The sequence below is a fragment of the Theropithecus gelada genome, chromosome 9 (genome assembly GCF_003255815.1).
Source record: "Theropithecus gelada isolate Dixy chromosome 9, Tgel_1.0, whole genome shotgun sequence".
Lineage (NCBI taxonomy): Eukaryota > Metazoa > Chordata > Mammalia > Primates > Cercopithecidae > Theropithecus > Theropithecus gelada.
Window position 1 is genome coordinate 63,272,340 of NC_037677.1, and position 26,698 is coordinate 63,299,037.

The 26,698-nt window shown below is 51.6% G+C and overlaps 1 protein-coding gene across 2 annotated transcripts in view; it reads right to left on the bottom strand.

Annotated features, from left to right (window-relative positions):
- ADAMTS14 (ADAM metallopeptidase with thrombospondin type 1 motif 14) overlaps nucleotides 1–26,698 on the bottom strand; it is an 87,899-nt gene that overhangs the window by 48,257 nt on the left and 12,944 nt on the right. For both annotated transcript variants that reach the window (XM_025396975.1, XM_025396973.1), the window contains exons 3-4: nucleotides 11,182–11,338; nucleotides 4,928–5,118 (exon numbers count right to left, since the gene is read on the bottom strand). In XM_025396975.1, coding sequence (XP_025252760.1) covers nucleotides 4,928–5,118; nucleotides 11,182–11,338 — 348 coding nt within the window. The remainder of the gene's footprint in view (nucleotides 1–4,927; nucleotides 5,119–11,181; nucleotides 11,339–26,698) is intronic.

The following is a 26,698-nucleotide window of genomic DNA, read 5'->3' on the forward strand; positions in this document are numbered from 1 at the left end:
CTGGGACTACAGTTGTGCACCACCTTGCCTGGCTAATTTTTTAAATTTTTTATAGAAACGGTGACTTGCTATGCCCAGGCTGGTCTTGAACTCCTGCCCTCAAGCAATCCTCCTGTCTTGGACTCCCAAAGTGCTAGGATTATAGGTGTGAGTCATGGCACCCGGCTTGCAATTAGATCTTTTGCAGTGGTCTACGGACACACAGCAGTACAAGCTCAGAGGACAGGGACTGTGTTTTCTCTTCCTTTTGTGTTCCCCACTGTGGAAGCCATTCTTCCTGTCTGCATGCTGTGCTGCTTGCTTTCTGGGCACAGGTCCTGCTGCACCTCACTCCCATACACAGTGGCAAGCTGTGGCCCAGCAGACCCAAACCAACCTTCTAGACACAGCAATTAGTACAGGGATAGCCACATGTCCCACCCTAGTCAGTCTTCCCTAGGAGGGCAAGAAAGAGCCTTCTGGCATTTGGGTCCTAAGTGTGAGCACCTGGGGTGTTCCCATTTCCCATCATGGGGAGAAAGCCCATCTGCTGCTGGGCTCCACTGACAAGCACGGGCCAGCAGAGTGGGAGACGGTGCCCTAAGGAGCCTGAAGCCCTCGTCCTGTGGTCCCTGGGGCTCCTGCCCCGCAGCTTCTACCTGTGGGCACATCAGCAGCTCCCAGCCAATAGACCCCTCTTTGGTTTCAGCTAGTGTGAGCTGGGTCTGTCACCTGCAACCACAAGAACCCTGACTCCCACCCCACCCCACCCAATACCTAGCCCCACAGAGGGCCCACAGAGGTAGCACAGCACCCAGCTCCGAACAGATGAATGGATGTCAGCTGAAGCTGGCAGTCAAGCCAACTGGGGAGCAGGGCTCTAGCAAACCTGATCCACCCTCCAGAACCTGCCGACACCTCGGTCCAACCAAGAGTTAAGGAGCCGAGCAACAGAATTCATGGAGGTCCCTCCGGGTACCTGTGAAAGAGTTTCTCTGAAAGATGAGAGAAAGAATGGAGCAGATCACCCAAGACTGCTTTGTGGTCCCCCCTCAGACAACTCACCCCCACCACTGCCCCAAGCACTCTCACTCTCCTAACCCCAGCCAGAATCCTGGAAGTGAGGAGTAGGTGGCAGAACAGAGCTGGGGAAGAGACAGAATCCCACCACACTGTTGTGAGGGCTGTAACCCAGTCCAATCCAGGGCTGTGGCCTGGGAGATGCTGCTGCTCCGCTGGTTCCAAGAATGGGGGCAGAGGTTTTTAAGTAGGGCAAGTCATCAGACTCCTCACACCTGGTCAGGCCCCAAACCACAGAATAAAAACTTGTACTTCAGTGGAAGGCAGGCACTGCCACAGCGTGCCTTTCCCCCTTATCGGAATCAGACGCAGAGAAAGCGCCCTCACGGCAGAGAGCACCATGGGTCACTAAGAGCAACGCAACTTTCCTGTCTGCACGCAGGCGGTTCCATCTTCTCTGGCAGAGGCTAAACAGCCTTCCCTCCCACCCTACACAACACTAATTTTGTCTCCTTTTGCACATTCATTGTAAAATTCCTAATCTATAATGTTTCTGTCCTTGGGTTCTCTTTTGAATGAGTTATAACATCTGCCTGGTTCCCTCATTAATGAGTAGAGTCAAATCTTTAACACATGTTCCCTTTTATTTCTCTATGAGAGTCATGAGTTTACCTTTTCCTGAAAATTATCTTTTAACAAAGTAAAGGATTCTGGGGCTGCAGTAGGGCCTGGCTTACAGTCCTGGGGTCTTCAGCCCCAGCTTTGGGCAGTAGGACCCAGGCTCCTACCACTCTTGGGCATCCTGAGGTCTCCCCTGCCCCTTTCCCCTTTCCTGCCCTTCCTCTTGTCCCCCACCTGCTGGCTCCAGGAGCCAAACCTGGCTCTCAGCATGGCCTCCCACTAATGGGGTCGGTCCCCAGCTGTGGCCTCAGGCTGGGCCTGTGATTTGTGGACACTGGGTGGGTGGTCGAGTGTTCCAGGATGGTGGGTGTGTTCAGATTCACAGGCATCCTCTCCCTCCCCTCCCTCTCTCTTTCTCAAACAACTCCATGTGGTAGCCTTTGCTCTTTCTGTCCAAAACCACACACTGAGCTCCTGGGATGGAAGAAGTGTCCATACACAGAGGCGACCAGGGACAGACTTTCTAGCCCCCCACCTGCTCCCTGGGCTCCTGTAATTGGAACTGATCTCTGCTCCTGTTCTTTTATTGACGTTGACATTGCAGAGAGAACTCTGCTGCTCTCTGCTGCTACCATCTCAATGGGTGCCAGCCACCTGCTTTTCTCATAGATGCCATTCACCTCTACGTTTACCAATCACCTCTCAGGTCTCAGACCCTGTGCTGTGTGTGCTGTTGGGATTCCTAAAAAGACAAAGCCCCTCCCCTCAAGGAACTCACCTTCCCAAACTCAGGTGAGGAACAACTTATACACGCAAAAACAAACAAACAATGTAACAATAATAATGACAGAAAACATTACTTGAGTACCCACTATGTGTGAGGCATGTGCTAGATACCCTGGATACTAAATATTCACAAACCCAAAAGCAGACACTATTCTGAAAAAGCAGAGGCTCTAAGGGGCTAAACTGTAGCAGACACAAACTGGGGTGCCAGGACAGCTCAGAACAATTTCTCCAGCGGCCATGGCTGTGTCTAACCCCTCTCCAGCCTTGGAGCACTGATGCTCTCCAAAGAGTGGCATGTGACCCAGGTTAGGCCAATCAGAGTCCTGCCCTGGGAGATTTTTGCCTGGCAACCAGAGGGGAAACTCCTTTTGTCTCCAGCCATGGATGGGGATAGGAGTCAGCGTTGTGTTGTCAGTGGCCAGAATGTCTGGTAGAGAAGTTGGTCAGAGAGAATCAGGATGTCACAGAGAGAGAAGCGAGCCTGAAAACTTCCTCTAGTTTCAATTACTCTCACAACCAGCTCCAACCTGTCCCTCCCCGAGTCTGACCCATGAGCCAAGAAATTACCACGTTTGTCTTAATCTAGATTGAGTTGGTTTTTCATCATTTGCATCCTATGACGAGCAACATAGGTTCCCTGCCCAAGGTCACAGAGGCATTAAGGGGCTGTCCCCCTAGCGACCACCTCATCAAAGGTGCAGCCAGATTATGGACCCAGGCAACGCCCTACCTATGTTTCCAGGGGGACTGACATGACGTGGGATTGACATTTCTCCCCATCAACTGTTCCATTCCCAGAAATGCATGACCAGTCACTTCACGAAGGTCACAGTATTATCACCAACCACCGCCCACTGACAGCATATGCTCTACATGGCCATGCTCTGCACTGTGCACTCGTTTTATCCTCCCCAAAACCTCTGGTAGTAAGTACTGTTAATGCTGCTTGCAAAGCGCAGAAGGAGATACTCCAGAGGGTTCTTAACTCACCCCCAAAGTCACAAAGACAGGAAGGGGCCGAGTCAGACTGTGTGCTCTTGGTCGATTCACTAATATTCCTCTTAGTGCAGTAGCGCAATCAATTGCACATCCCTCACAGCCTGTCAGCACTGCCCATGGTAGACTGAGGATAAGGCGACTCTATCCCGGCCCTGGCATACTGCAGTCATCTGTCGGTCTGGATGATCATGCAACTAGCCAACCTCTTTATCCTCTCCAAACAGGCCTAGGGGCAGAGGGCCCTAACATCAAGGCCAGTGAGGGCCCATGCAGGGGCTGAAGCTTTGGCCTTCAAAAGAGGCCTCGCTCAAATTCTTCAGGACCCACCACATACATATCTTCTTTCTTAGCTCTGGTATTCCAGATGAATGTTTATGATGAGCCATTAACCTGGTCACCTTGCAGAGGCTCAGAGGTGAAGGGCACCTGCCCTGCTGCCTCTTGTTGATGTGGCATTTTCCCTTGTGCACTGCTGCCCACCTTCTCCCCACCTGGACTGCACAGCGTCCTATGCTGAGCTGGGGTCTATCCCAGTGGGTCACCTGCCTCTGGTACTGCACTTCACAGGGGAGGGCTGAGTGTCCGGCCCCCATCCCCAGCATCTGATCCCTGACTGCACTATTTCTACCTTGGGTCTCACTTCACCCAGACAGGTCCCCATCCTTTCCCAGAACCACACAGCCACAGGCACCCTGACAAAGGCCCCATGCTTTCACCCCCCTTTCCCTCTTGCTCTTCCTTGTCTCTGCCCCTTTAGCCCAGGGATGCTCACTCGGGGCTACCTGTGGCCTACGGTGTGTTTTGTTTGGCATCCACAGTGGGTTTCTCTTTTAACATTTAAAAACTGGAAATGTTCACTTAAATATCTGGATTAAAATTTTCCATAATAAAATTTTTAAACACTTTTAAAAAAAAAACTACATTTCTGACTTTTCTTGAAAAACTAGGTTTTCTGTGACGAGAGTCCTGTATCTCTGCAGGACAACTGCAGGCAGCAGCTGAGGGCACGGGCTCTCTGCTTCACCACGGTCTTAGAATCTGCCCACATCCCTGATTGTCCTTGCCTGCCTGCGCACACCCAAGGCCCGTGTCAGGGCCTCAGGACCCACTTCACAGATTGACAGCTCCTTGGCCAGTCTCCCCAGCCTGGGGTTGGGCATTTCTTCCAGATGATGAGTCCCAGGGAAGTCCCTTCAACTCCAACACAAGCAAGGCTCCGGGCCACGCCTGAGCCAGACTCTGAACGTGTCCAAGCCCAGAACCCACTGTCCACAGGCTCCAGCACAGGAGGCCAGGTGGGTCACCTCAGCCCAGATATGTACAGCTGGGATCAGGCCAATTCAGGCTCATTATACCGTCGAACCTGGCTGCCAAGGGCGTGCCTGCTGGGCTAAGGAGTAAGCAATGACTCCCCCAAGTTCACCTGAAAAATACCAGGCCCCAGAAACTTCCATTTGGATCAGCACTGGGGCCCACCCCACCCCACTCCCCTCAAGTCCCAGGACACATGGACACTCACGATATTCATGAGGGTGAGGACGTAGTTCTGCACATGCTCCTTGCCATGGAAGCGAACCACCGAGTCATCCACCACCAGCAGCACCTCGATGCTGTAGCTGCCTGGCTTGGCATGCCGCCGCTTCCGCTCTGTGTCGCCCAGCTGGTCCCCTACCAGGCCCAGCAGGTTGGGAAGGTCTCCCAGGCCAAAGGCTGGAACCAAGACAGGAAGAGAGTGAGGTCCAACCCACAGGAGAGGCTGTCACTGTGACATCACCCCCCACCTACCTCTGGCTCCATCACGGGCACCCCTTTCCCTGCCTCTGTAAGTAAAGCAGTATGAGGCATTGTTCTATACCAGGTCAACTCATGGGCAAGAACCATTTTCCTGCTACGAGGGCATGGCTAAGTCTTTGAAGCAATGAGTAGCAGAGTGGGGAGAACTGACCCAGAGCAGAATGCCTGGGTTCCAGGAGCCATTCATCCTATCTCTCTGGGCATCCCAGACCCCATCCCTCGCTTCTCTGCCTCCATCGCCTCTCCTATAACATGAGGATGAACCACCCTTTATCTCTAACCCACAACGTTGCTATAAAAATCAAAGTTGGCAATATCTCCATAAAGGAAAAAAGTCATGGGGCTACTGTGGCCTCACAGGGCATCTGAGGAACTCTCGGATACTCCTATGAGCCCTGAGCCTCTCAAATCCCACCCAGGAACTGTCAGGGACCCCAAATTTCACCATCGCTGCTTTGCCCTTTTGGCTAAAAGCAAAATAGCATTTATTAACTTGTATTATATAATCCAAGAGTTACTAAACTTTTTCTGTAAAGGGCCAGATAAATATTTTAGGCTCTGTGGGTCATTCATTCTCGGTCACAACCATTCGATTCTGACACTGAAGCACAAAATCAGCCGCAGATGAGACTGTGAGTGTGTCTGTGTTCCAATCCAACCTCCTCTACAAGACAGCTGCCAGGCTGTACCTGGCCCTGGCCCTTACCTTTACTGACCTCTAATCTAATCTAACGCAAACCAATCTAATCTAATCTTTACAACAACTCTATCAGATTGTTGTCCCCATTACACTGGTGAACACATTGAAGTTCAAAGATGTTAAGTAGCTTCTCGCGTGGGTCTGTCTGAATCAAAAGCCCATGCTTTGAAACATTACCATCGATGCCACCATGTAGAAGGGTAACAGCTTGAGGGCTGCCAGTCATCTATGCTATAGCCTGAATGAAGATAAATTCTGCTGGGGCGGTGGAGTGAGGGTACGTGGAGACGTCGCAGGGAAAGCTAAGAAGGCAGGACAGGAGGCTGGGGTCTCTCAAGAAGGCCCCAGAGCCTTAACTCTTAATGACTTCCCCCCATCTCACTCTGAAGTTTTGATACTCGTACCATTAATTTCTAAGAACCTTCATTTATCCACAGGTATTTGAGAGCTCCCCAGATAGGAGGCTGGGACTGAGGATGTAAAGAGGCCACCACGCTATCCCCAGCATGTATCAGGGCTGTGGCAGCAGGAGGGGCCCCGCACTATTCAATGGATGGACAGGGAGTAGGTGATAAAGGCCCAGCCTCCGCCCTTGAGCCCACTGCCTAGCAGAGGGGACAAATAAGAAATTGGATTGTAACAATACAAGAATATCAAAGGCTACCACAGGACTGATCAGAGAAGGCGCGCCCCTGGAGATCCAGACCTGTTGAGGGAGGCTTCCTGAGGAGGGGACACTGAAGCTGGGGCTGAACAGAGAGCAGGAGAAAATCCATTTCAGCACAGAGGGCAGAGGGCCCTGTCCCTGCCCAGTCCATTGTGATTATTTATGTTACACACGCGAGCGAGTGTGTGCAGACCCCGTCCACACGTGGGTGACGCACATGGATGCATCCACGGGAACCTCTGCAGAGACCTGAGCCACCTCTACACTGCTATCCACACGGGTTCTCAGGTAACGGGGATCTGAGGACGGGTAACAGGGAACACACAGGGCTCGGTGCTACCGTTTGTTTTTATCTCCTCTTTGCTGAGTGGTGCTATAGTGCAAAGGAACAAAGCCCTAGACTTAAGAGCTGGAAAAATGTGTGGCTACTGGCCTGGCAGGGAAAGCCCTCTGGGTGGACGCACAGCCTGGTGAGCAGGGCTCGGGTGGGTTTCGTCCTCACTTACCCTTGAGGCTGGCGCTGCTCTGAGCTCACACTGCAGGCAGTTTCTGGTGGCCCTGGTGTCTGAGCCAATGGCAAGCGCAGCAGCCCATCACCAAACTCCTGGGAGAGAGGAGGGCCGCCCCCGGCAGGGGAGGGGAAGGCACAAGGCTCTGTCCATGGAGCAGGGAGAATAAATAACCGTCACCCTCAACACATGGGCTGTGCCCAGAAGTGTAAGCCCTGCGAGCGGAATGCCGCACTTGACCTCTCAGAGCCCTCCCTGCCAGGCATGTCACAGGAAGGCTGGAGAGGTTACCCCACTCACCCTAGGTCACACAGCAGCTTCATGACAACAGCCCAGAAAGTAAACTCAGGCCTCCCCCAGCCATGACCACACTCTATCAGGGCACAGCCATAATTCTCTCTCTGCAGACTTTCTGGGGAATTAGGGAGGAGCAGCCAGCATTAGCCTTGGATGCTGTGGGGGGCTCCAGCCACACCCTCTTCTGTGGGTCCCTCATCCTTCAGGATGACAGGAGCAGACAACCCTCAGGGCAGAGTAGGGCCCGCCAGCCACTGGGAAGCTGCCATAAGCCACCCAAGAAGCCCCAGGCCAATGGAAAATGGTGCAGCTGCTTTGAAAATACAGTTGACAGTTAAACCTAGAGGTGCCATGTGACCCAGTAATTCCACTGCTAAGTATGTACTCAAGAGAATTGAAAACGTATGTTCACATAAAAACTTGACACGAATGTTCACAGCAGCATTTCATCGTAGCCAAAAGATAGAAACAACTCCAGTGTCCACCAGATGAATGATAAATGTGGCATGTCCATACGCTGGATGGCAGTTCCATCATAAAGAGGAGAGAAGCATCAAGACAGGCGATCCCATGGATGAGCCTTGAAAACACGCTGAGTGAAAGAAGCCAGGCACCAAAGGCACATACTGTATGATTTCATTCCATGAAACATCCTGAATGGGCAAATCCTATTTAGAAAGATAGATATCTTATTTAGAAAGATAGAAAGTAGATTAGTGGTTGCCAGGGGGCATTGGATGGTGGGGAAACAGGAGCAACTACAACTAATGGATGGGAATGTTCTGGAATTAGATGGAAGTGATGGCTGCACAGCATTGTGAATATAATTTTAAAAACCCAGCGAATCGTATGCCTCAAAATGGTTAAAATGGTGAATTTTATCTCAATTGTTTGTAAAGCAGTCGCCCTGAGCCCCAGCCCGGTTGGCGTCCCTGGCATGGGCAGCCCAAGGAGAGCTGGAGCTCCGGCTGCAGGAGCACATACCCCGTTCGCATCCTCAGGAGGGAATCGGGGGTGGGAACGGGGTTCCGGAGAGTAGGACCATGGGTTAAATAGGAGAAGGCAGCATTTGCAGCAGGAGAGCATTCAGGGCACAGCCTCAGGGGCCAAGGCAGGGCCGTGGGGTGAGGGCCAGCTCAAGCCTGGGGGCCCAGCACTGGGAATTCCTTCCCCTGGACTCTGAACAGTTCAGTTTCTCCCCAGAGCCTTGGGAAAGGATCACGGAACTCTTCTTTGGAGTTCATGATGGATGTGTGTGTATATGAGTGTGTGTGTGTGTGTTGGAGAGTGTGTGAGTGTGTGAAGGGGTGTGTATGTGGGGGGTGTCAATGTGCGTGAGCATGGGTAGATGTGGGGTTGTGAGAGTGTGTGAGTGTGTGAAGGGGTGTGTATGTGGGGGGTGTCAGTGTGTGTGAGCATGGGTAGATGTGGGGTTGTGAGAGTGTGTGAGTGTGTAGAAGGGTCTATATATGTGTATGCAGGTGTGCGAATGTGGGTGGGTATAAGTATGTGTTTGTCAGTGTGTGAGTGTGGGTGTATGGGTGTGTGTGTGTGTGTGTTTGTGTCAGTATGTGAGCATGAGTGTATGGGTGGGGTGTGTCTGTGTGTGAGTGTGGGTGTATGGGTGTGTGTGTGTTTGTGTCAGTGTGTGAGCATGAGTGTATGGGTGGGGTGTGTCTGTGTGTGAGTGTGGGTGTATGGGTGTGTGAGTGTGTTTGTGTCAGTGTGTGAGCATGAGTGTATGGGTGGGGTGTGTCCCCCCACACGCCCTTTTCAGGAAGCAGCAGCTGTGGCCTTACTGAGTGCGAAGAGGAATTGTCCCCTCCACCCCAGGTTCACTGGTGCACCTCAGACTCCCTTACAGTGGAGCAGGGGGCTGGAATCCCCTCCACAGACTCAGCCCAGTAAGCAAACCCGTGTAGTGGAGCCTCTGATGCCTCCCTGCTCTCCTTCCTCCAGGGACAGGCCTGCTGCTGTGAGTGACACAGAGATGGAGACTTGGCATCTGTCCTCCAGGACCCCTAGCCTGGGTAGGAGAAGAGAACAGACCCAGGAGACTCCCAGGTCTGAGGAACCATGGGGAGGGACACCTGTGGATGATGGGGACAGGTGGAGATGCAGAGGTCTCCAGCCTGAGGGAGATTCCCGAAAAGCCTTTGGCCGGCTGCTAGGCAGGCTTTGAGCACCTGGCCAGGCCTCCAATGCACCTCTCTGTGTGCGGAAAACCAGACCCAAAGAGCCAAACTGAAGCCTCTGGCTTTAATCAAGTATGTGAAATGGAGACAGGCACGCCTAGAAATGCTTCTCCCCACACTGGGCTCAGCCCCACGACTGGCCTTCAAATAGAAGTACAAGTCGCAGCTTTCCAAGAAAGTCTTCTCCTGCCCCTGGTCTTTCTAAGGAAGGCCCACAGACTGGAGTTCCAGCCCTGGAGCCTGGTGTGGGGCAAGAGTCGCAGCTACATTTCTTTGGGTCTGAATTCCAGCTCCATGTGCTCAGTGGTCTCAGCGTCCCAGCTGCCCACCATGGTGGCTGGTGATGCAGCTGGTTCCAGGCTCACAGCTCTGGAGCTGGACTTCCCCAACATCTCTTCCTAAAAGAGGAGACCTTATGGTCTTTGGATTCAGAATTGGCCTAAAAAAATGGAGCCCAGTGGAGACTCATTCCTCTTCCCAACCCTGGTGGAGGGAAGGGTGCCCTGAAATCCACACCAGCGCTCAGAGGCCCCACCAGCCCTGCCCTCCCCACCTTAGGCCTACAGAATCCTCTGGCTCTGGTGCCACGGCTCTCTTGTGAGTGACACTTGGAGAGCAGCTGGAGCTTCAATGGATACACCATCTGTGGGGACAACTGGCTTCCAGGCATTTCTCACGCCAAGCCCAGTCCTACAGGGAGTTGGCACAACGGTGTGTGTGGTCCAGTCATAATCAGATTTCACCTATGGCCTCCTCATCTCTTCTTGGCCAAAGGAGCTTTGTGACACTGTGAAGCTGACCACGGGCCCAGGACCAGCACCTGTCACATCCAGTTTATTTGCCCAACCATAAGTCTTGAGTGCCTCTGGTGTGTAGGCTCCTGCACTGGTCACCTGGGCGCAGGGACGCCCCTTCCCTCAGGGGGTTCCCACCCTAACACGTCAGCAGTTACCCTTAATAATACTGTAAGGAGAGCTGCCATTTATCCAGCACCTACTACATGCCAAGCCCTATACTGGGATTTTCATAGACACCATCACCATTACATATAACATTTACGGGTAGACACGGATCATCTCTGCTTTACTGATGAGGAAAATGAGGGCTCAGAGATCTTAGGTAACTTGCCTTGGATCACGCAGTAGACAGACTTGAAGATAGGATTGTAAAATGGTCTACAGGACACACAGCTGACCATGACGTCCTGACACCAGGCAGCCTCCCTGCAGGTGCCCTAATAACTCCTTTCCTGTGGTTCCCACACGGTTGAGTTGACTTTAGGGGGAAAAACTCACTGCAGGCATTCTACCTTCTGCCTTGGCTCAGAAATAGCCTTGAGAAGAAATAGTGAGCTCCTCAGAGACCTCTGGAGTCCCAGGGACCACAGTTCAGGACACAAGTGGCTCCTCTGGCCCCTAGCTCCAGCCAATTACAGCAGCTCCTAGAACGCAATGGGGTTTCTCTGCCAGTACAGCAGATCTATGTGGCCCAGTCCCATTTTACAGGTAAGAAGACTGAGGCCAGGCATGGACAGCTTAAGGACAGAAGTTACCGGGAAACACTCCAGAGGTAGGGAGAGAAGCAGCACACAGGCCCCTACCTACAGCCTACCTTCATTGTGCAGGTCCCCGTGAGGTTCTGCCCACTCCTGCTGGACGGCCTCCCGGCGGTACACCACATGTGTCCTCCCGCTGGCCTCCTTCTCCTGCTGGCCCCGCTCCAGAGGCTCAATGAAGAAGTCGGTGCTATCTGTGCGGATGAGACCCGCCTGAACCAGGGACGGCAAGCACGGGGGAAGAGAGAGAGAAGAGCATGAACACAGTACAGCTGACAGGCGAGCATCTGTGAGTACACATATGTGACCCTACATGCGTGCAGGCTCTTCCTCCAGGGCCTTGAGGAGCCCTGGGATTCCATGACATTCTATGAGGCCCTGGCAGGGGAATGGGAGGAGGTGATAGGAAAGCTGAGCAAAGGGGCCCACCCTCCTTTCAGCAAAGCAGATCCACTTTTACTGTGTTGTCTATCCATGGGGCTCTGCATAAAATCTCATTACATCAGAGCTTCTATTGCTTACAAAAAGCAGAGGCACAAAAGCCACTGCCATAAGGCACATGCACACACACCAAGGCACTGCACTCGAGCCCGAAGCACATCACAAGGGTTTAGCTTTACCTAGAGGCAGACAGGAAAATCCTAGGGGCAAAGGCTCATTATCCCTAAGGTGTGCTGGTCCCCCACTTCAATACGAAGCGCTGTTATTTCAGGTTGAAAGCACATGGGTGTGCACATGGCGGGATGGGGGTTTGGGGGCAGGGAGGAGGGCAGCTAATGCTCATTCACGATAAATGAGCCAGGAGTTTTTCATCTAATGTTTCCCTACATCAAATATTCCCTTAAAAAATCAGGTGTTGGCCTTGGAAATAAAAACAAAAAAATATGATGGCAAAGCCCAGCAAATGTGTTATTATCCCCCAGTGAAGGCAGTCATCACAGGGGCCAATGAAACATACAACTAGATGTGGGTTAACGTATGTGTGTCTGCATATGCACATGTGTATATACACACACACACACACACACACACCACGTCATCCTACAAAGTACTAAGAGTACCTACCGCAGTGGATGGAAAATAATAGGCATGATTTACAAATAAATATTTGTTGAATTCCTTCACTTGTTCAACAAGTATCTATTGAGTGCTTACTACATAACAAGGACTGGGAGCGCAGCTGTGAACACAAAGCAGTGAATGAAGGAAGCGTTTCTATAAATTCACTGGACCTTCTCCATTTGACCTTCTCCAGTGACAACACAACCCAATTCCACCCACTTCCCACTTCCCACCTCCTCCTGTTCTGAGGCTGCATCTCAGGAGCCCCCTCCAAGTCCGACTGAACACCTACCACTAAGCCCCCAACAGCAGCCAATGTTTTCTGTGCCCCTTCTAGCTGTTTCTGTGGATCAGACAGAAAGCATCATTTTGGAGCCAAATCAAGACAGTTGCCTTCTGTGCTTCATCAACAGGCCCAATCAAGAGGCCAAAAAATGTTCCAGGGAAAAATGGCATTATTGGAACAAATTTGAGGCTTCCATGTAACCATTTTATCAAGTAACACTCAATTGTCTGCAAAAGTTCTGATGTGCTTGTTAAAATGTCAATGTCAAACCTTATACTGAGCACACATGTATCCATGCAGAGCAGTTTGACTTTGTACCTACTGTGTGCCTGCTATGGGCAGGGAGAAACGGAAAAATAAGGCCCAAGAACTGAGGGCAGCCAATGTCCTGCCCGGTGCTATGACAAAGTGTGGACACGTGTCCCAAAGGAGGTGCCATCTGTGGGTCCTGAAGGATGACTATCCATCAGGTTCCTGGTTGCAAGGATTAGAAATTCAACTCAAACCCCCTGACCTGAAGGGGAAGGTACTAGCCCCAGGACACACTGAGGCAGGGCTAAGACTGGAAGTGAGAGACCCAACACTCTTACCATCCCTCCCCTCAGTTCCCCCTACACCAGCTTCATCCTCCCTCCTCCAAGACAAGCTATACATCCCCTGTCCTTGCAGACACATCTCCACTCTGCCGTCAGAGACAAGGAGATTCTCCCTTCACAGTCCCATCCAGGCTGAGTCACATGGTCACCCAGGGACTGTCAGCCCAGGTTTCCACAGCAGACAGAAGGGAGAAATTGTTAGCGTGCAAAAGAAACCGACGCGAGAAGGAAAGAGCATACGAGGTAGAGGGGAAGGCCCCCGGGTGAGGGTGGAAATGCAGGAAGGACAGTGTGGGGAGGGGACCAGGGCATTCAGGCTCAGGGACAGAGGTTGAGCCCAAACCTGGACAAAAAGTGGCGGCCAAATCCAAGGGCCTCTGCCGCTGTGCACCTGCAGAACCCCGACGGGAGGCCTGTCTTCCAGCTGGTGGCTCCAGGCCCGGGACACGCCTCCAAGGCCTACCACAGCTTTGTTGCCATGAGGGCCTGTGATGAACTCTCAGCCAAGCCCTGCATGATTTATCCCATCCCCCTTTCCACACCCGTGTCTGATACCCAGAGGGACCCCTGGGTCCCTTGTACCCCTGAAACAAGCAAGCAAGAGACAGCATGAGTCAGAGGCCACTGCTCCATCCAGGTCACGGCCACACAAACCTGGCTGGCCCAGGGCAGTGGCCTGCGCCGTCTCAGTCCATCACACCTCTCCAGCTGCCTAGCAGAGGCAAACTCTCCAGAGCAAGAAGTGGAAGGCTCTACTCAGCGCCTCCCACACACCAGGCACCTGGTCAAGGCCCTCCCCAGTTCTGGGGCTTAGTTAAATGGCTCCACAAAGAGGATCCTTCAAGCCTGGCGCTCCCTGCCCCACAGCCCAGAGACTCCACGGGGTCTCGAGGGCTCGGTGCCTCATATGAGGGATACGGTTCCCAGAATGAAACCACTGCCTTCCAGCCCGCCCCTTCCTCTGGCCCACAATCATGGGCTACAGACCTTTCAGGATCATCGTGCTCATCCCAGTCTGAAGCATTATACTTCGACAACATCCCCAGTTAGGAGACCTCTAGCTTTTACTTGGATGCCTCCAGTGACAGAGAGCTCCCTCCCTCAAGATGTAACAGATTCTGAATAGGGACACTCCTAACATTGTATTCAGCGTGAACACACTTCCCTACTTTCCAACGTTTATAAATCGTCTTCTTATCACTGTTATTAACAACAGTACCTGCCGCTCATATTTTTATATATTGTCTTATTTTATCTTTATAGCCCTATAAGGTAGGCACTAATGTTAGACCCATTTCATGGATGAGGAAATAGAGGTTCAGAAGGGTTAAGTAACTGGCCCAGTCACCCAGCAAGTAAGTGTCAGCACTCTTAACCACAATGCTGTATTACCTGGGTTCATCCCCCAGGCCTGCTTCTGCCCTCAGGAGCCACGTGGAGCAAGAAAACATTGCTTTCCTAGTACCACCTGCAAATCCCTGGGCCTCTGGTCTGACCTTGCAGAGCAAGGACACTCATTCTCCAACTCTCCACCTCTGGGCAAAACCCTCTCATGGAGGCCAGCACACCTCTCACCAAGGATATGAGAAGGAAGGGCAGGGCACAGCCCATAAAAGAAACAGTCCCTCCCACTCCCCAGGTGACCTCCCCCGCCACCTAGCCTAAAAGGATTCTTACCCCTACGCAGACCATCCTCATCACACCCTCACTGTTCTCCGCAGAATGGGAACCCCCAGGACCCTGGGTCTGGTCCAGCCTCCACACCCTTAGGCCTCTCCCCAGGAAAGGGTTAAAAGATCTGTCTTTCCCCATCCCAGTAAACTGTTCAGGACAAAGAAGCCAGAACCAAGCCCTGTCCTGCGTAATCTGAGAAATAAGTTTCTAAATTTCTTTGCGACTGTGGATCCCCACAGCCCCCAAGGGGTCAGGGCGGAACCTCCCCAGATTGTCCTTGTCCCATTGCGTGCATCCCACCCAGGCCTTGACAGGCAGCTCTCATCCAGGTCTGGGCTCCTCCTGGGCCACAGAGACTCTCCTCCTAGACAGAGAAGACAGGAAAGCAGGCTTGGTCACCAGACCGGGAGGCAAGATGGGCCCAGTTCCTTCCCCTCAGACCTCGGTTTCCCTGTCTGCACAATGAGAGGTTTGGCCCAAGTTCCCTTGAATCTCTGCCCTGGCCAGGAAACCAGGCACCACACAGCGTAGACAGGCTGGCAGTGAGAACTTTCTGGCTTTTTGCCTTTTCACTAAAGTACTCCTGTCTCTCAATTTATAGAATGTTTATATTTCTGAAAAGTGGTGGCTAATTTTAAAGTGCTAAAATCAAATCAAATTTCTGTATAAAAAATCAAGAAAAAAAGGAGAAATAAATTCTGGTAGGATGGAAAATAAATGTCAGTCATATTGAATTTCTACCTATACCTTATTCTTTTACAAACGGTAAATAAATAGGAAACATGTACTAGAAAGTTTCTTCACACAGTAAAACTACAACAAAGAATCGTTGATTACATCCAATTGAGCCACATGCCCGTAGGCCCTTGTCCAATTTCCCCAAATGGAAATTCTCCAGTGCACAAATCTGACCACTGTCAGCTGGGCTAAACTCCCTTTAATGTGGCTGTTTCTGAGGTGCCTTCCCTGGGAGGTGTGTGGCTGAATGGTGGTGAGGGTGGAAGATGGGAAGGACTGTGGATTCTCCAACATGACATCGTTTGGGTTGCAAAGGTAACACATTTGGCCTACCTCTTCATCCAGAGGCCTCCAGGCCATGTTAACATGTTTTCCGGTATGGGTTCCCTCAGGGGAAGCCCCCAAGTTCAGGTGTAAGCCCAGGACACCCAAAGAAGACATGGTCACATGGCAACTAGGGAGGTGAGTGCTGGCTTAGAAATCACCTTGTGTCCTGCTGTGAACCACAACTGAACAAGTTCAGCGGGTCACCCACAGCTGTCTACTATCAGGATAAGGTCCCAAATATTATAGCAGGTAATTGAGGCCAAATTATTTTGAAATCAGTATGTATGTGTACATGCGTACATAAAAGTACATCTATTCTCAAACTGCATGTATGTGGATGTAAACTGGGAGGCGAGGGTACCCGGAGCCAACAAAGAGATCTCCAGGAGGAGCACAGAAGAGATCTCCAAGGACTGGGAGACGTGTGGGACACGGGCAGGGCTCTATCTGCGCCAGGTACAGAGTCAATGAGCAAGGACCTGGCCTGGGGTCCAGACAGTTGCAAGTGGCTTGGCTCTCAGGGGACAGCTGCAGGCCCTGGGAAAGGGGGATCCTGAGTCCCCTTGCTTGCTGCTGCTTGGACCAGCCTACCTTTGCCAAATGCCCAGAAGGTCCATTTCAAGATGGTAGCTCCAGTGAAGCCAGCTGAGGGGTGGGCCAGACTGCCTCTCCTTTTTCCTTCCCAGGCTGGCCTATCTGGGGCTTCCCCAGAGGAGAAAGTAGCAGAGCAGGCCACCTCTCAGCCAATCATCCCACCACCTCCCAAGGAGAGTGTATTCTTGGGCCTGAACTTGTTCTGGAACTTCTATCACAAGGGCTTTACTTCCACGGACACCCCTTGATGCTGTCTCAGGTTCTAGGCCTCCAGCAAATCCAGCCTGAAACTGTTCCACTGTAGGAAACAAAAGAAAATCCAGCAATTGGATGCTGGAGTGATACACACAAGGATCAGAAATGGCTTCCACCAGATTCTTCAACGGGTGGCCGCTTCACCTCAATAGGGCCACCTGCATCTGCATGCACTGTTCCCAGCCACTGCCAGCCACACTCCTTGGCTAGACCACATGGGCTGCTACAACCCAGAAACCTCGACCGCAGGCGGCTCCTTCCCTTCCCCCACTGCCCTGCTCACCTAACCCTAGCACTTGGCTCCAGTTATTATTAAACTTCATCAGGACCTCCAAGATATGATCCTTACTTCCTCACTTCCCTTCTCACCACCTTGGACATCTAGGTCTAGTTGCACAATAATTATCTTGCAAACACCCATACTCTCTCACCCTCTTTCCCTCCATGCTGTTGTCCCAGGGAAGCTTCTCCACCCTGGTTCAGTCCAACCATCCACCTACTCCACCCGTGCACACAGGTGCCTACTGGTCTCACTTGAAATCAGCAGCTCACCTCACGTGAGCATGAAGCTGAGGTTCTGCTGCACTTCCCTGTTAAGACTAACAGCTTAACATTCTGTGTCCCAGCTCTCCCAAATGGCTCAGACCCCCAACACTGCCCCACCCCCAGTCTCATACTCCAAGGCTCCCATCACCCTGTTGTGCCAGTGCCAGTGTCCTCCCACAGCTGGGCCCCCTCTCCTCTTCTGTGGCTGGATGTGTCCCCCTTCCACTCTGTGCTCAGGATCACCTCTCTGTCACCTCCTCAAGGACTCAGCTCCTGCAGTTAGCACCCCCTTTCCAGTTCCATCACACTTTCCTTTCTACAAGACCATTACTATCTGCATCCAAGCACACTCGAGTGTCCCCCATCTTTGAAACTCCCTACCTCCCATCCCTGCCCAACCACTGCCCGTGTCACTGCTTCCCTCCACAGCAGAAAGTGTTGTCTACACGCACCACCTCCATGCCCCCTGGCTTCTCCTCTGCCCACCCCAAGTGGCCTTCTAGAGCCACCACTTCCTGGAAACTGCTCACCTGTGACTACCACATGGCCATGGCCAGCAATCACTTCTTTGTCCTGGTCTCACACAGCTCCTGCAATCATCAGCTCTCCCTGGCACGTCCCCAGGTCCATGGCTTTGGGTACTGCATGGCTGCAAATGACTTCCAATTTACATCCCCAGCCCTGGCTCCTCCTGGAATTCCTTTATGATTATCCAACAGCCTCCTTGATAGAGACTGGATCTCCACTGGGCATCTCAAACTTTGGAGCAGAACTCTAAGTTTGACTTCCAGACCCACTCCTCCCCTTGTCTTCCCCATCTCAGTAAATGACACTGCCTTTTTCCCAGTTGCTCTACCCCAAAATCAAGGAGGAGGGACAGGCTCAGTGATCTAGGTCTTTTCAAGTCCCCCAACCCTGGCAGGTTCATCAGTCAGTTCAGCTGAAAGCAACGCCCTACATAACCTGCAGTGGCCAGAACCTCTAACGGGTCATCCGGGGCTGTTGTCTCTGATTCATGGCAGGTAGGACAGGCAGCCCCACCCCTCACACCCCCACACCCTGGAACCACGGCTCCTGCAGGGACTCTTCAGAGTGACCCAGATCTCTTCCTCCCTCAACATGTCCTTAAGTGTTTATGAAGCACATACTGCTTGCTGAACTTGATGGGGGTGAGGTTGGGGTGCAAAAAGACATGAGAGACCGGCCTCTCCTCGCCTGATAAGGGACTTGTATCTGGAATATGTAAAGAACTCTCACAACACAATCACTAAAAGACAACCCAGTTCTAAAGTGGGAAAAGGATCTATCTGAACAGACATTTCTCCAAGAAAGATCTACAAACAGCAGTAAGCACATGAAAAGATGTTCAATATCATCAGTCATCAGGGAAAGGCAAATCCAAACCACAAAGAAATAGGATGGCTTGAATCAGAAAGTCAGATAACCAGTGTTGGCAAGGATGTGGAGAAACTGGAACCCTCATACATTGGTGGGAATGTAAAATAGCACAGCCACTTTGAAAACAGTCTGGCAATACTCCTCCAGTGATTAAACAGCATTACCACATGATCCAGCTATTCCACTTCCAAAGTGTAAGCACCCAAGAGAAATAAAACACATGCCCACGCAAAAAAAAAGTTGTTCATAGCATTATTCCTAGTAGTCAAAAGATGGAAACAAGTCAAATGCCCGTCAATGGATAAATGGACACACTATATATGTATATATGTATAGCCATACAATGAAATGTTATTTTGCCGTAGAAAGGAATGAAGTACTGATATATGCTACAAGATGGATGAACCTTGAAAATATGCCAAGTAGAAAGAAGCCAGATGCAAAAGGTCACATATTACATGATTCTGTTTGTATGAAGTGTCTTCATACAAATAGAACAGGCAGATTTGCAGAGATAGAAAGTAGACTCGTTACTGCCAGCGGCTGGGGTAATGTTGGATTGGGAGTGAATAGCTAAAGGCCACATAGTCTCTTTGTTAGGTGATGAAAATGGTCTACAGTTGACTGCAGTGATGATTGCAGATATCTGTGAATATAATTTTTAAAACCACTGAATTGCATATTTTAAATGGGTGAATTGCATGGTATGTGAATTATATCTCAATAAAGCTATTAATTAAAAAGATAACATGCATGAACGGAGGCGAGAAACATGCACAGAGATAATACACAGGCACAGAGAGGACACACAAAGGGGTGACTCACACAGACGACAAACGCTCCAGCAGACATTCATGCAGAGACGACACGCATGTGGCACGCAGACTGCCTGCTACCACGGAAGCGGGAGTCAGCGAGGCTGGGATGAAAGCCTGCCGACGCTGAGATTTCATCTAATTCAAACCTGATGTGGAAGCCTCAAGCCACAGGAGCTCTGCTGGAGGCTAGGGCTGCCAAGTCCTCGGCCCAAGCCAAAGAAAGTCTGAAAGCTGATTCAGACTGAGCTGCAGCCTTGGGGACAGGCAGGAAGAAGGAGCTCTTGGAGGATGGGGCTGAAAGCTGCCAGGCTTGTCCACAACTGGCACGCTCTGCCACGTACATCTGCACGGCACCCCATACCAGCAGCATCAGCGCTGCCACAACAAGCCAAAGGCTCAAAGAAACACCAGGAAGCAGCGAGCCTCCGCCAGCTGGAGATAGTTATCTGGGATGACCACATGGCCACAGTTCCCAAGGTCATGACCTCTGCAGGTCCCACACCCTGGGAGATGCTGGGTGAAAGGCTACTGAGGTCTTGCTGAGCCCAGTGCATTTGCAGCAAAAGTCTTTCTCAGGGGAGAAGCAATGTGGTGGGTAAATGCAGAGATCCTAGAGCCAGAGAGTTCCTGAGTTCAAATGCTGGCTCTACCACTCTCAGATCATGTAATGCTGGGACACTTACTTAACATCCTTGTGCTTCAGGATTATAACCACAACCATCTTGTAGGGCTGTTCTGAGAAAGCAATATACCTAAGGCACCTAGGATGGTCCCAAGCATGCCACGAGGGCCATGTTAGTGTTTGCATCTGCGGCCATGATTCTCATGATCACCATTGTCACTTTGAAATATGCCTGGAAGCCCCGGTGGCTCAGGAAGGGAACCCACAGGATCAGTGCTGGGGGTGACATTCTGGAACCACAGGAGGGTTTGTATGTAGCTCCTGGCTCTGCTATGGCCTGGCTTTGACATGCTGATACAGTTTGGATGTTTATCCCCTCCAAATCTCATGTTGAAATGTGATTTCCAGTGTTAGAGGTGGGGCCTGGTGGGAGGTGATTGGACCATGGGGGCAGATCCCTCATGAATGGTTTAGCACCATCTCTTCGGTGGTGAGTTCTCATTCAGTTCACACGAGATCTAGTTGCGTAAAGTATGTGGCACCTCCCCCATCTATTTTGCTTTCGATGTCACCATGTGGCATGCCAGCTCCTCTTCCCTCCCACCATGACTGCAAACTTCCTGAGGCTCTCACCAGAAGCAGGTGCTGGAGCCATGCTTGTACAGCCTGCAGAATCATGAGCCAACTAAAATTCTTCTTTATAAATTGCCCAGCCCCAGATATTTCCTTATAGCAACATAAAAATGAACTACCACACATGGCCAGATCTCCTGCCTGTAAGTGGAAAGAAGTCCTCAAGAAAAAAAAGAATACCAGTGGTGAACGTCCTAAGGGGAAAAGTCCTTACCCCCCAAAAAGGAACTGGTAGAGGATGATGTTAGAGGTGAAAAAGAAGACCTGCAGACAAAAGGTTGGGCAGAAACATACCCAGCTGTTAGGGAATTGTCTCTAGGCAATGAGATGGTAGGCAATTTCTTTCTCTTTAAACTTTCAGGTATTTTCTGACTTTCCTATGATGTCCTTATCTCAAAAGGCACACCTATTCTGCACCGAGTGTGTGCCTACCACATGAACACAGAATCAACTCCCATTCCCTAAACAAAGTTTAAAAAAAGGGAAACAAACATAATGTATCCCTCCTTTTCTGTCATTCAACTTCCCTCCAAAGTAGTGTAGAGGCTTCGCTGCGGAGGGAAACACCTGGGGTTCCATCCCAGCAGGGTCCTTCCCAGCTGAGCGGCACCAGCCCTCTCTCAGCCTCAGATTCCACATCTGAAACCAAAGAGTGGACGGGAAGATGAAATAAGGCATGGGAAATGGCCCTCCTGGAGCCGGGTTCACAGCAAGTAATGGTCTTTTCCTTTCCTTCCCTCCTCCGCCTGACTCTTCTGGTCCTGAAAGACCTGACCCCAGCTACTGACCTGACACACAGTAGGCTTTCCAGGAGACAACAGCAGCCATTCTTAACCCTAGACAGTCATTAAAATCACCTGGGGGAATTTACAAAACTACAGTGACCTCCCAGGCCAATGAAATCAACACTCGATGAGTGGGGCTTAGGAGTCAGTGCATTCTGGAAGCTGCTGGGTATTCAGACATGCATCCAGGGCTGAGAAACACTCATCCAAACCCTGGAGGCTTCCAAATAGTGGAATGGCATGAAAAGGGACATTTAAGTGGTCATGCGTGTTTCATAAAGAGAGCAAGAGCAGCACAGGTGTGTTCATCATAACACCGGAAATGGGCAAGTAAGAGAAGAAACGAGCATACAATAAGTACGCTCCCCGAGAGGGGGCCGGGGGAGTCCAGCGGGCTGGGTTACTGCACACCTCTTACTTCACGACCAAGGGCCATCTAGATTACAAGTGATCCAGGGTAGGGGAAGCCTGGGAGGTAGAGGGAGCAGCTGTGACCTGCTGAGTGGCCAAGGACCAGTCAATGCCGTCACAGCCATCCAAGCTGGGGGTCCACAGTGCAGAGAGTGAGGACAATTATTAGTAGTCCCTCTGTGCTGATGTTGATGATGAAGGTGATGACTAGCTCTGTCCTCTGGCACCTTGGAGAACAGAGTTGCTCAGATCATCAAAACCTTGAAGTTCTGTTTTTTGTTTTTGTTTTTGTTTTTGTTTTAACAGGGTCTCATTCTGTCCCCAGACTGGAGTGCAGTGGCACGATCTCTGCTCACTGAAACCTCAGGTTCAAGCGACTCTCCCACCTCAGTTTCCCGAGTAGCTGGGACTACAGGCGCGCATCCACACCCAGCTAATTTTTTGTATTTTTAGCAGACGCGGGGTTTCACCATGTTGGCCATGACCAACTGAACTCCTGACCTCAAGGGATCCGCCCACCTTGGCCTCCCAAAGTGCTAGGATTACAGGCGTGAGCCACCGTGCCCAACCAAAAGCTTGAAGTTCTTAAAGGAGGAGTGGTCACTTTTTATTTCTACTCCTCTTCCCTTGCCAACCGGCAGATGTCCTGGCCCAGAGGCAGGACCTGTAGGTGCTCAGAGACTGCCTTCTGCTGCAAACCCCTCACTCTGGAGCCCATCCAGACTCAGAGTAGACCTTGCCAGGCCGGCAGCCACCCTCAGATTCCATTCCCCAGTGCCCAGGAGCCACACGGCTCTGAGGCTTCCCTCTCTGTCACCACCATAGCCCACCAAGCTCGGCAAAGGAGCTCTGCCTGGCCACTGCTTGGCCCTGAGTGCTGGCAGCAGCCATGGCTCCGGGATGAGGAGACAGGAAGCAGCCCTCAAGTGCCAGCAGGCGGTGTGGCTGCCAGGCCCTGAGTGGAGGAACAGCACCCTGCGTGGAGGCCTTACAGTTTGAACCCTGCTGCTCAGACGCACACCAACTGATGGTGAGCAGCACCAGGAAAGGTGCTACACCCTTGGCAGTGGAAAGCAGGCCCAAGAGAGGGCCCGACAGGTCACTGTCCCAGCGAGGCCTCCCCTCTGAATGAACCCTACAGCAGCCTGGCCCAGGGCGTCGCTGACTAGTTTTAAACCATGTCTGCCACGTGAGACCGTGCACATAAATGTTTATCACTGCATCTGATACTCAGCCTGGTCTGTAATGAGCCACTGATGAGGGGCTTGGCAGTGGCCGAGAGACAGGTTCCCTCCGGAATGTAGGTGAGCACAGGAGAATGCCAGGCTAGCTCTAGCCCCACGAGTGACTCCTAATGACACAATGATCCTCCAGGTATCACTGGCCAGTCTCCTCTGCAAAGGGTGGAAGGAGCAGATGAAGCACAATTGGCCAGAAGACCCCAGACAGGTGGTACGGTCCTGTACTTAACCCTGCCCAGGGACCAGCACCACTAGCACAGGTTCCAGATTTGGCCCCACTCTGACAGTTCACCTGCCAGGCACTAGCAGCACAAATGCCCACACTGCAGCCACCAGACCCCCTCTCCAGACCCCCTCCCTTCGCATGTTCACCTATGTCTCTGTAACTTGCTTCTCCTAAACCATTGCCTGCAATAGCACATATTCACTCATTCATTCATCAGATGGTGACTGAGAAGCCCCTGATCTAGGTGCTGGGGATACAGACAAAAATTCCTCTTTGCATGGAGCTAACGTTCTATAGCAGGGTGGAGACAGGCGATAAATAACTAGAAATATGTGACATAGCAAGTGGAAGGAGCCATGGAGAAGAGAAAGGATTGGAGCTTGAAACTGTGAATACGGTTGCCAGGGAGGACGTCCGAAGTTGACATTCGAGTGAAAGCCTGAGGGGTCTGAGGGGCAGGCCCTGGCAGTCCCTGGGGAGGAATGTTCCCTTCAGGGAGGGCAGTGAGGAGGAGCAATGGCGGCCCGGGGACTGGTTGGCTTCTCCCTGAGGAGTGCCGCGAACCATGGAGGACTCGGATTGTAACAGGAGTGCCCGGGCCGCTGTTGGCGAACAGACTGCAGGGGCAAGGGAGTGCAGGGAAGCGAATGCCATCATCTGGGAGAGACAGGAGGTGGCTCACACCGCCCCAGTGGTGGTTATTCTTATTATGCTGTGTTTGTTTCCCTTTTAGAATTACCAGCAACAGAAATCCCCACACTGGAGCCACACAGGACCGGTTCTGTACCAGAGCCACGGTTCCCACGGGCCTCCGTGCCTTCACCCCTGCTGTGCGCCCCACTGGGAATGCCCCTTTCACTCAGCTCAAAGGCCACCCCATCACTGCTCCCTCCTCTGTGCTCCGTGGCAGCGGCTCTTGGCAGGTGCTCTGTCCCTGTCCCAGTATCTCTTTCCCTCTTCCAGACGTGAGCTTCAGGGGGATGAACCGGTTGATGCTGTGCAGCTGACTCTGGAATGAAACCATGCTAAACAAGCATCCTTTGGGTCAGGCCTTAAAACAAACTCCCTTGGGCATACCACCCTTGTGAGAGGTCCACCTCCCCAAAATTGTGGCCGTGGATTAGGGGACGGCATATTTTACCTAGCATCTCCCTATGCAGGGACTATGAATTATGAAGTGACAACATCTCAAAGGCACGATGCACCCAGGCCAGCAGTAGGCCAGGCTGTGGAACACAGGCCTCTTCGGACTGGAGGAGCTAACTCTGAGTGTGGACCCCTGCCAGCCTTGAGGGGTGGATGTGAACCTCTGCCTGCGGGGTGAGTGTGGCTTGGAGGGGAAAGTGACAGGCTGTTTCTGGACAGACCAAAGGTGTAAATATGTGGCTGGCTTAAAAGCAAAGGCTGACAAAGGCCTTCAGCCACCCGTTGGGAACAGAGTTTGCATTCAGACCAACCTGGTCCTAACAAACGATCTCACCTCCAGACATTTCTCTAAAAAGGGGCCTGTTCTACTGCCCCATCAGCCATGTTACTGAAAGCAGAAGAAAATTAGACTGCAGGGTTTTTAAATGTTCCATGACGAGTAATGTGTACATAACAGCAGCCCTCTCCCCCTCCAATATGTTGAAAATGGATAAAACAGCAGCACTGGTGGCTTGAGTCTGAGAAACACCAGAAGGTTCCATTCGAGCATCAAATCCCACTAACTGGGCCATTGACATCTGTTTTTCTTAGTTGGCCTCCCAGTTTCAGGGAAGACAATGACATGAGAAGTTGAGCAGCCCTCCCCGTCACAGTGGGAGCCTCATAAACACCTCTACGCAGTACCCCCGGCCCCTTCACCCCCCACCACCATTAGACCAATCACTTTTAGCATTCATCATGCTGAAGCTGTTGCCACAGCTATCGTATCAGGGAACAGCACACAGTTTACGACCTTGAGGCTCTGTTCACATACACTTGGTCTTTCCACTGACAGGAGAGGCTGCCTGGAACTGCGGGAGGAACATTGCCTGGGAGGAAGGAACCTTGGTCCTTGTGCGCCCTGACACCTGACACTCACCTGCTACTCCATGACCCTGGATCTCCTCCCCAACTTGAGCCTCAGCTTTCTCTGCTGGAAAATGAAGAGGGAGCTAGAAGCCCCCAAAGCCTCTTCCAGCCACAGCTGTCTCCAACTCAGGCCAAAGTCAGGGTGAATGGTGGAAATTACGCTGAGCTGGGATCCATGTAGGTTTTCATAACACAAGGGTATCTGCAAGCGCCTGAGCTTATGTTGACAGGGACCTCCTTAGTGTTGCTAAGGATGAAGCAGCAGGTAAATATTATCACTGTTGTTGTTTTTAGGGCTTTGAAAGCAGGGCAAGACCCACATGCTGAAAATGGAATGCTGGGCCTGGTGGATGGTTTGGGAACTTTCCATTGCAGTGCCTGGGAATGTGGAATCTCCTGGACCCTCACTGAGAGCCCACCCTGGGCCTGTACCACCCTGGGGCTGGGAGGCAGATGCAGAGGCAAGCACAGCCATCACTCTCACCAGCCTGCTGAACAGCCCCCAGCTGCCTTCCCCCCAGCCAGTGCCTGAAGACACAGAGGAAGAAAAATAAAACCAGCCCTTGCTGGAATGGGAGGCCAGCTCTGCTCTGGAGGAGCCGCAGTGAGGTGATGTCTGGCTTTTATTCCATATCATAAATAAGTTATTAATCCAAGGCAGACAGTGAGGCATGGTCATGAGGAGACAAGGGAGGTAAAACTGCAAGATCAGACTGGCTGGAGGACTGGAAAACCACCCAGGACCCAGGACCCAGGCCCTGGGCCTCCACTCAGACAGACAGCAGCCCAGACAGGAGGGGGCCTCTGGAAAGCAGGGGGAAGAGCCCTGGCATGGGCGCCCAGAGAGCTAGAGACACGCCTGCTGTGGATCCTGCCTCAGTTTCCTTATTTATCCTAAGACATCAGCAATAAGAAGAAGAAATGCTAACTTTTATTGTTCCAGGCACTGTGGCAGCACTTTAAGTGCATAATTTCTAACCCGCAAAACTATGAGGTAGGGACACCCATTTTACAGATACATAAACCGAGGCTTAGAGATGTCAAATCACTTGCCTAGGAGCAACGTGGAAGAATGTTTGCAAAGATGGCTGCATTCAGTCCTCTTGTTTCTGTACACAGTCTTTTTACAATGAGACTTTACCACTCCTTCCCTCAAATGGAAGGGTCCATTTCCCCACTCTTGGAAAATTTTGTCCAGCTTTATGGCTTGCACTGACCAGCAGAATGTGCAGAAGTGACCTTGTGCCACGATATGGTTTGGATCTGTGTCCCCACCAAATCTCATTTCAAATTGTAATCCCTAATG